Below are 10,490 nucleotides of genomic sequence, written 5' to 3'. Positions count from 1 at the left end.
CTTCCTCACTATCAAAATACCAGGCCAGAGAAAAAGACATCACATTGCCCAAAGTTTATGCGAAAGCGCAGTTTGGGTTCTTGTTACTTCTATCTGAGTCAACCCAGGAGTGTGGGGAAAGGAAAGTCAAACAGTGAGGGGAATGGAAAGTTCTCCTTTTTATTTAGGGCCCTCCCTCCTTGGCCTTGAGTTCATGGTGTAATGATAGGGGCAGCACAGAGCCCACCAGCCGACCTCTGAGCGCGGTGCATGCCACATCCTGCACCTGGTGCTCCGAACGCATGAACTCGTATGGTTCCCACGATAACTGTGTTTGGTGTTATTAATCCTGTTTTACAAGAAAAGAAACAGATCCACAGTGTTTGACTAAAATGACTTAGGGCCACAGAGAACAGATTTCATAGGAAACTAATAAAGTTCAGTTTTATGACCCAGGTGATGTGCTCAGGGCTTGCCCGACGGGGACGGACAGTTGGGCCTCAGGACCAAGGCCAGGGCACCGGGGCCAGCACGCTGCTGAGAACATCTGGGTAATTTATTGAGACAGTGGCTACGTAATAGCTGGGATGCAAGTTATTTCCCAAGTTTCTAGGTAGTCGAACACCTACTTTATTTAAAGCTTTCTCTGAATTGTGTTTTTTTAAAAAGGTTTCAAATAAATGACCAAGGTTCTGGCATACTGCAGTGAGCTAGTGGGTAAAGTGCAAAAATCGGAATTGTTGGAAGAGTCGACTCAAGTTAACAAATGTAGAAGAGTAAAGGGAAGATCTGTAGTCAAAAGGCCGGGAGTGACACGGCTTTGGAGCGATTCAGTTTCAAATCCTGGTGCTCCCTTTTATTGGGTCTCACCCGCTGTAAAGTGGGAGAAATGATAATGTCCACTTTCAAAGTTTCAGGGGGAAGAAGACTTTTTAAGGCTTGCAAAGAGCATCGCCCTGTCATTAGGTCCGAAAGCAAGGCGCTCTTCAGGGCAGACGCTGGTCTGCTTCCCCACGGCCGCACGGCCCCGCAGCCCCCCACTTTCCACGGAGTCCCCCCTGCAGGAGGGCCGAAGCTCAGCCGCCACACACCTCTGGGGAGCCCCTTCGCCCGGAGCGGGGAGACCGCCCTGCCTCCCGAGGATAGGCAGGCTCTGGACAGACTGCATCCGTGGAAGCCCCACAGCCCCCAGAGGCCGGGAGTTCCCAGTAATGTAAGCGCAGCCCCTCTGGCCATGCCCCAGGGACGGGATAACATCTCTCCGACCCTCTAACAGCTTTGAAAACGGAAAGTTTCCTTACTGCCCTCTAATTTGATAAAACCTGCACAAGTGCAATGACCGTGTTGCTTTTAAAATAAAGCAACTCTTGCCTGGCTGGCGTGGCTCAGCGGTTACCTACGAACCAGGAGGTCACGGCTTGATTCCTGGTCAGGGCACATACCGAGGTTGTGGGCTTGATTCCCCAGTGTGGGGCCTGCAGGAGGCAGCCGACTGGTGATTCTGTCTCATCACCGATGTTTGTGTGTGTGCGTGTGCGTGTGCGTGTGTGTGTTGGGGTGGCGGGAATCATACACTCAAAAGATACATCTGCTCTCCAGGAGAACAAAGCCATGTCCCTCCTGGCATTTACCATAGACACTTCTTTCTTCAGCTCATCCATATCCCTCTCTTTCTTGGCCTTTTTCTTGTTGCCATGCTCGGAAACGGCCGCAGGCTCATATTTGTCACGTCCAACCTACAGGAGAAGGCGGAAAGATGTGGTTAGTTGTGAAGATTGGAGCCGTTTTTAGAGAGCCATCATTTTGAATAGTCACTGGGCTGATCCTCATGGAAACCGATGCGCTTTGCCGCACACCCAGCAAGGCAATCTATTACTAACGACGCCTCACAAGCTCAGGGCGCGAGGACCCCGAGGGGAGGTCGCGGCAGGCCTCAGGTGGCCCTGCAGTCACTTCCAGGTGAGGCGTGAGCTACCACTGACCAGCTGGGTATCCTTGGGCCGGTCGCTACCGCTTACATCTCCGTGTTTTTCTTCTGTGGCATGGAGATAACAATAGTGCTTCCCTCATTTAGTGTTTTGGAGAGGACTAAATGATAGAATACATCTGGGTACTTAGTTACTTTCAGTTAAACTCCTGGTTTTGCGAAGAAGTCATTAAGTATCAAATTTAAATAATTTGGGGGCCCCCTAAGAATGCTGCCCTTCCCATCTTCACGGGGAAAGTCAGCCTCAAGAGTCCTTTAAAACGCGTCAAACAAAAGCGCAAAATCAAGGGGTCCCCACCCCAACCTGCAGCCTGGGGAGAAACCACCCCAACAAAAGTTGCTGGAGATGTTTTGACATGAGCAGGATGTGGGAAAGCATGTGCTTTATCAGGGAACTCACAGGGTCCACCCACGCCTCTTGAAAAGTGGAACAATTTCTAGGGAAATGTCGATTCCCCTAGTTTAAATTTAGCTTGTTGCACACTCCCACCCCCCTGTGTGAAACGCGTGCACTGATCTCCACACAGCCTGGACCACAGCCCCTCGCTCTAGGCAGGCCCCGTCCCCCACGACCTACCACCTAAGACAGGCCAAGAAAGGAGGCATCAGCGATGTTCTTAAAGTGGACGCTCTCTGGTGCCAGTACTATTATTTCGAACGTTCAGAGGCACATGCCCAGCTACTAAAACAAGGAGGAGGAACCTGAGTCCAGATTAAAATTTTATCGTGCTGAAAATAAAAAGAACAAAAACAAAAGAATGCCAGCGAACAGGTACGTTTCAGTCATGGCTGACATGGTCACAAGTAAATACAATACTCGCCTGAAGGGAGTACCCCCTGCATTCTCTACAGGGGGGCCCCGCCCCCAATGAGCCGGGCGTGCCCACATGCGGGGACATGTACGGCAGTGTCCCTCGACCCACAGCTCCTTCCAGCAGAGCGCAGCTCTATAGTTTCCGCCTTATCTGTTGAGCATGAAGCAGGTCTAAAGATAGCCAGCATTCCTCACATTCCCTCCGCTGTGGAGCAACCACACAGGCTAGTCCTCTGTGCACACAGCCCCCGGTGCCAGCTGAAAGCAGACAGACAGACTGACAGACAGACAGACACAAAGGACAGGGCTCCCCATCGGAGGGGCCGCCCATCTACAGCGGCCTCTCCTCCTTAGACTTAATGGGAAAGCACAAGCCTGAAGAAGCACCTGACAGCCACTGCCCAGGGAGCCCGAGGACGCGTGTGGCCAGTTTGTCGATCTTTAAAACACGGCTCATTAGAGCCTCTTTGAGCAAGCGGGGTGCCGCTGAAATACGTTTAATTTAAATGTATGAAAATCAGAGTTGAAATCGCTCTCCTCACGAGGGAGGCTTGGGTTCTTGCGGACTTTCAATATTTTCCACCCCGAAAGAGGGGGGAGAATGCTGGAGCAGCTGGGCCTTGGACATGGTCCAAAGTTTTATCCCCATTTTTTTTACAAAATAGAAATCTTGCCTGCAGCCTCAGGTATCAATGCTAAGCTGAGAATGGAGATCCCCTAGTAGCCCACCCCTTCATCAGCCCTGCTATACCAGGCATCCTTTTAACTGAGGACAGCAGTGAGAGACACAGGAAGTATTAACATGTGAGGTTCCCCCCTCCCCTTGAAGATGTTACTTTTCCCCCCGCTAGGTGTGTCCAGAAGACCAGACAGTGTATACAGTTCAGTTCTTCCCAACAAGTACAACAATAGGTTAATGGCTTATCTTGATGGGAAGCACAGGACTTAAGTCCCTATCAGTCTCCATCATTACAGTTACAAAGCAGAAAAAATTGTGTGTGTGTGTGTGGTGGTGGGGGGGAGGGGGGCAGGGTGGATGGAAGGGTGGGTACATGGTGGGTCTGGGGAACAGTGCTTACAAACGGGTAAGATAACATTATCTCCTTTAAAAGCATTTTGAAGAACGAAGGTCATGGCAAGGGGAATGGATAATAGAGCTTCCCCGATGCAGGCAATGGCTTTCCCACCCCTCTAGGCACAGAGCTCCTACTTTTCCACTAGGAACGCGGCACCTCCCGCCAGGCCCCATGTGGCCTCCCTGGGCCCTGCGATCCGGAAGGGCACAGTGGAAGCTCAATGTCACACCCTTCTCTAAAGGGCCACTTGTGAAAATGAAGTTGGTTCTGTTCTGTTCATCCCCCCCCCCTCCGTTCTAATTTAGGAAGTGGGAGGTCATGACAAGGGCAGGGGCTCGCCCACTGTGACACAGCTTAAAATGTGTCATTACTTCGTCCTGCGCTTCCTTCCCAGGGATTCCATCTTCTCCACCAGTCACCGCCCTGAGGTTGCTACCGTTTGATCGTTTGATCGGGGCGGAGGGAAGGGGTGCCCAGGAGATGGGAAGCGGAGATTCTTGGCCAGAGGAGCCAAGGTTAAGACAGGTTGTAAGAAGGTTCACTCACTCTGCAGGGGCAAGGCTTCTGGGGCTCTCAACTACGTGTATCACAGAGGCTCTGGCCTCCGCCCCCACCTGTCAGCACAGTGCCCAGGGGCAGCAGGGAGCTCAGAGTTCGGCCTTTCGAAACACCAGCTGAGAAAGTCTCAAGGGTTCTTGGAAGTTGAGCTGTCCACGCCCTTTGATAATGGCTTATAAGGAAGCCCCAAGTCATTCCAACTCTGCCTACGCCAGCTACACGGCCTTGAACAGCCAGCCTCAGTTTCCTCATCCCTAAAATGGGAGCAAAACTTGGTGTAACCACTAAAGAATCTAGAGAAGGCATCCTGAGAAGGCTGATTAATCAAGGGGCTGCCATCAAATCTGAAACAAAACACCTGGGAACTGCAGCTTCCAGTACCCACAAATATTCTGGATGAGCCAGAGGGCGGGAGGAGTAACGGCCCCAAATGCAGCCCCTCCAAAGCTGACCAGGAGGGTCACAGAATCGGCACCTCTGAGTCCAATTTGGCAAATTCCGCCTTAGCAGGGAAGATGGGGGATGGTGTTTGGCCCTGCTGGCGCCCAGAGGCAGTGGTGTGGGCTACATCCCTCCTTTATGTAAAAGGTGGTGGTGGTGGTGGTTGGGGGTTCCAATCGTCCTGGGATCTGATATTAATTAATCATCAAACACAACTGTCTATGTGCGCGTACTCTGCAAAGAGCTACAAAAAATTATTATAACTTGGTTTTAATTAACAAATTATTGCTATTCCTCACTTACTATGAAAATTCCTTTTAAATCTAAAAAAAAACACCAACCACCTCATTGAGTATTTTCTTATTTCATCTCATCAATTAAAACTTACAGAAAAAGGTGGGTGGGGGGATACATGGTGATAGAAAGAGACATGACTTGGGACGGTGAACACACAATACAATATACAGATGATGTATTATAGAACTGTACACTTTAAACCCATAATTGCATTAGCCAATGTCACCCCAATAAATTCAACAGAAGAAAACAACTTACAGAACATATGAGAAATGATCACACCCCGTCCCTTAGACCTCCAATTGCTCCCAAATGACTAAATCCGTGGTTAGTTTATGTATAAGGAATTTTCTAGCCAGGTACCCGAGGAGTGCCTGGGTGGGGGAGGACCCGCACTGCCACACACTGCACCGAAGGGACGCTGCTCTCTGCAGAAGAGACCCGAGGGACACCCTGCCTCCACAGCCCCTCTATGATCGCTGGAGCAGGTCAGAGGCCACACAGTCCACACAGTGCGCGCGTCCCTGGTGAGCCCAGCCCAGTTCCTCCAACCCTGGGCTGCAGCCCACCAGCCAACAGCGGACAAAGGAAACAGCCCTGGCCCTGGCCTGTGGGTTCCAGGCCACACAGTTCAAAGAGGCTGTGCCTGCCTCCCCGATCTGCCTGCATGTCCATTTCCTAAACCAGCCTGCCATAGCATGTCATCCAGGATCAAAAAGAATCTAAAACTGCTGAAGTATCAATATACTTTAGATTTACTCCCTTTCTGAAAATGTGGTTTTTTTTGTTTCCATTTAAAAAAGCAAACCCCTTTTTTTCCGTGGGGCATTCTACCTCTACCTTAGGCACCTGGGCTGCAGTTCAAACCTCCTGCCTGCTCCCCCTCCCTCCGCTGCCCTCCGTACCCCTTTTCACTCTGCCAGACCACTCCTGGGCCAGGGCTACTCAACAGGAGTGTGGGTTTGAGAGAGAGCTGGCACCAGTGCTCCAAGTGGCCCGAATCCACTCCCAAGAAGCCCTGACCACTCCTCACTGGTGCCCTGCAGGCGGGGCAGGAAGTGAATTAGCTGCCAGGCTCAAGAAGAGAAAAGGCAGCAAGGCCCTGGGGACATGTCATGTGAGCTGAAACAATGAAACAAGTACGGTGCCATGGAAGCATCGGGGGATAAAAGAAAATCACAATGTAGCCCCCTGCCCTCACCAAGATCACAGGCTGGACAGATACATCCGATGCCGAGACTCCCAGGCCCGAGACCTGACATTCTGATGAGCGGGGCCCCCAATACAAGTCCCAGAGACAAAGCATGACGACCAAGGGCCAACGTTTCAGACCCCCAACAGAAAGCATCTAATACCTGTCACTAAACGGGGTTTGAATACAATCAGACACAGAGATAATGAACGTTCAGATATAATTCATTGTCAAGTCACAAAGGAACTAAGGAATGAGGTCTATTGGCTAGAATTCCCTTGGCTCAGGATCCAAATGAAACCAGAGAAAAAACGGGGGGGTGGGGGTGGGGGGGCCGGGCGCAGGCAGCTCTGTTCTGACAGAATTTGCTCTTCCCAACACCAGCCACATAAATGTGAGGAACGTCTTGTGGATTCCGCACAACAGATTTCAGCACAACTAATGAGGTGAGTCATATGCAAAGAACAGTCTCTCTCTGACTCCAGCCAAAGAACACATTTCCTCTCATCCACTCAATTCATGGCAACGTGAGAAAGTTCAAACCTGGCCTGGTTACTCTCCTTTTCCAAAAAATGTAGAAAGGAAGGACAGTTAAAAAAAACAACCACAAAACAGCCAGTGGGTTTTAAAATTCTCTTTGCTTCACATGATGTGTCTTCTCAGCATAACCCAGGCCTGGCCAGCTCTGGCAGGGACGAGGGCACATCCTGCCCAGACGCAGCCACTCCGATTACTGCGCGCCCATCTGATCTGACACTCCCGTTTCTCCGGGGCCTGTTGGCTGGCACAGAGCCCTGGGCAGCGAGATGGAGGCACGGCAGCACCGTGTTCTCGCTCTCGCTCCCTCGCTCGCTCTCATCACAGGTGGGGTGTGGAGGGGGGTGGTGCTGAGAAGCCCATTTTATTTTGCAAGACTTTTTACAAAGACTTTTAAAAATGTCAAATCCTTTAAAGTGAAAGTAGGTGACAGCGCTAAGATGCTATTACCTAGGAGGCCAGCCATGTCGAATGACACCTCCGCGGAGCTCTCCCTTGGGGAGGAATGGTGCTCCCCACTCTTGTCGTTCACAGGTTTTTCGGGTGAAAGCAAAGCTGCCCTCTAGTTTTGAAAGAGCTGAAGACTAACACGAAAACCCACAGTTTATAACGAGCTGATCTCGGTGCCCATTGGCAGCCCCAACAGCAGCCACAGCCCCACTTGCCTGCACTCAGCTGAACAGAGCCAGCTGGTTTCTCTTGGGGCTCAGGGTGAGGGTCCCATCTAAGGAAGGGCTTCTTCCTTCAACCCTTTGTTTTTAAAGGAATGAAACTAATTTTACTCGCTTTCCCATACAACAATCCTTCGAAAATTTCAAAGCCTCTTTTTCTTTTCTTTCTTTCTTAAGTTGGGACATACTGAACACCACAGCCGGACTGGAGCAGAACCTCATTACCTGTCCATGTGTTGCTAACCATCATCAGAAACAGGGACTTGGAAGGGGGTTCTGGGACGCAGCATGGACACGTACCAAGTCTACTGTGCTTTTTACAATGCTGAACCCCCTTTTTATTTTTAAAGGCACTTTAGGAATAACACTCCCAGGGGTCTGCATATGTTAAGTTTTAGCCCTCATCTGGATACACAGCTTCCTGGATTTTTTTCACCCCCCTCCCCCTTTTTATGATTGTCAGGTTTAGCCTCCTCTCAATCAGATTCTCAGATTTATGAGGCAGACCTCCCCCTTTCTACCCTCCCACCCCAAGGTGAGTCACTGGCCTGTTACAAACTTACTGGCAGAGAACACTACAAATTAAACATTAAGTTGCCCAAAGAGGATACACCCTCAGAACAGGGTACAGAGAGAACACAGAGCTGTCACACACGCCGAACACTTCACAGGCAAAGGGTGTGATGCAACCCGACCCCTTCCTCTGCCCCCAGCGCTAGCCCCTCCTGTCCAAGGGCGGCACCTGTGGCTGGCCAGGCCTGGGCACCTGTGCACGTCGAGGGCTTTGTCTGATGGTTTTCGGTCTAAAGTACTAGTTTGATAGCAGCCAGAGGAGATTTAGTCACACTTTCCAGTTGAGCTCCAAAAGGGCAGCTGATAATGCTACCGTAGGACCGGGATTTCTGCTGACATGGGTATCCCCTGGGCAACCTTCACCTGAACCTTTTCCCCTTTAAATCACTGCTCCCAGGCTAGGATTCCTTTTCTAGGTAAACAAGTTAATATTCAAACAACGGAGGGCTGCCGTGAAGGGCCACCAAGGGCCTGGTGGCGTTACCCCCCACCCCCCCAAACCAACCTTTCGTAAACTTGAGAAGAGAGTTTCTGTGTACCTTTTGGCTCAACAGTTGTGGGTGGCAGGCCGAGCTGCAGATTTAAGCCAAGTCACTGGCAAAAACACCCACTATGAAAAAAAGGACACAATCCTATTTCACCCAGGAATGATTCAGCTGTTCTTTGGCTTTCCTATCAAAAGCTTAGGAATCTGATTTTTAAGGAGAAACACAAGCACCTGAAATGCCATCAAAACCCAGGCTCCCACCGGTGGTGGGAAGAGGAGGGGAAGACATTAACAATGACCTTAAAAATTAGCTGCCAGCACGGGCTTCCTGGTTAACCAATTATCAGCAGGGCTTTAGTCACCACTCCACCCACATTTTAATCCTCATGTGGAAAAATCCTAACATTTCAGCATAAAATATCCTTCTGAACATTTGGACTATCAGTCAGTCAGTCACTGGGGACAACAAAGGGTAACTTTATCCAAAGGAAAATCCGAACCAACACACACACACACACCCTTTAATGTTCAAATGATGAGACTATCTAAAATACTAAATACAGCCCAGAAAATAAGCAGATCATCTTGTGTTAATCAGTTGTAATTCAATTTCGTGTTTGCTAGCCACTAGACATTTTATTAGGATCCATAAGGCATCCTGATCAACCCTCTACAATCCAGGTGTATTGCCGTCTCTACCACTATTGTGCATGCGTGTGGATATGAAAGAGGCACAGATAGATCACACATCTTCTCTGGTCCATTCAATATCACAAACACCCCGGTTTCGTCTGAAGAATGACTGCAGGGTTCTGCATATGAGGCAGTGTTAAGGAGCGAGTGTATGTTCAGGCTGGGAAGGCCGCAGGCTGTTCGCGAATTAGGGACATCTGTTGTGCCACTAATGAACCATTTGACCTTGAGCAAGTCATTTCACCTTCCTAGGCCTCGGGTACATATCTATGACCTCTAACCCTCACAAATCAGTTATATCTGGCTCAGGATATTAACCTTTTTTTTTTTTTAAAATTTGGGCGGTTTAGAGATAGCGGAATGAGCTTTCAAGAACGACTTAGGGTTGGTACAAACACAGGCCACTAACCCAGTTTCCACCGTGAGGAATAACAGGCTCTTGGCCTTCAGCTACTTGCCCTGGGCCAGCCCTCCACCTTTTGTGCTTTTAAAAGATACAAGTTGTGCGTTCCCACATCTCCCTGCCAGGTCAGCCAAGCTGTTCCCATCACCTCCTTCCTAACCCATGGAGACAGGATGCCACCTCCCTCCTCCTCCCCGCTCACTGCACACGGAGGAGCCCGAAGGACCTTCACAGACCTACTAAACGCAGATACCGGCCAAGCCCGAGATGAGGGGGCAGGTTCTCTCCCAGAGGTATCGCCATGACCTAGTCATTTTACCCCATGAATTGATACTATGGGGGGTTATTTTGAATAAACCCTCTCAACTAGGCTTTGGCGCCGCTGGGGTCGGGGGTCGGGGACCGGCCTTATCACTGCCCCGAATGACAGAAAGGTAGGAACCAGACATGCCCCCCCTCCCCCGGCCCCGCCTGGAGCGCCCTCCTTCCTTTGGGAACAGCTCTTCCGCGGCTCTGCACGCCGCCCGCCGCCTCCAGCCTTTTTCGGGTTTATTGCACCCAGAGGCCCTGGTGGGCCAGCCTGTCTTCCTTCCAGGTTCAATACCCAAAAAATAAATAAATAAAAAAATTAAAAAAAAACCCTACACACCCCTCCCCGATGTGGGTGCGTTGGGCGCATCCTGTGTTTGTGGAAAGTCTCCAGGCGAGCTCTCAAAAGTGTACCTTAAAGGCCATCTTAGGGCGGTGCAGACACACCCTTGCTCTTGCTGGCACCGGCCCGC

At 50.4% G+C, this 10,490-nt stretch overlaps 1 protein-coding gene across 1 annotated transcript in view; it reads right to left on the bottom strand.

The window, feature by feature from the left end:
- ATP1A1 (ATPase, Na+/K+ transporting, alpha 1 polypeptide) overlaps positions 1-1,735 on the bottom strand; it is a 33,497-nt gene extending 31,762 nt beyond the window's left edge. The window contains exon 1 of the mRNA XM_015563537.1: positions 1,611-1,735. Within this exon, the coding sequence (XP_015419023.1) occupies positions 1,611-1,640 (30 nt within the window). The 5' untranslated portion in view covers positions 1,641-1,735. The remainder of the gene's footprint in view (positions 1-1,610) is intronic.
- Positions 1,736-10,490: the final 8,755 nt, after the last annotated feature.

The sequence above is a fragment of the Myotis davidii genome, unplaced genomic scaffold, assembly GCF_000327345.1.
Source record: "Myotis davidii unplaced genomic scaffold, ASM32734v1 scaffold217, whole genome shotgun sequence".
Classification (NCBI taxonomy): Eukaryota; Metazoa; Chordata; class Mammalia; order Chiroptera; family Vespertilionidae; genus Myotis; species Myotis davidii.
Note: the sequence above shows the minus strand (reverse complement) of the source record. Positions and strands in the feature narration are given on the sequence as shown.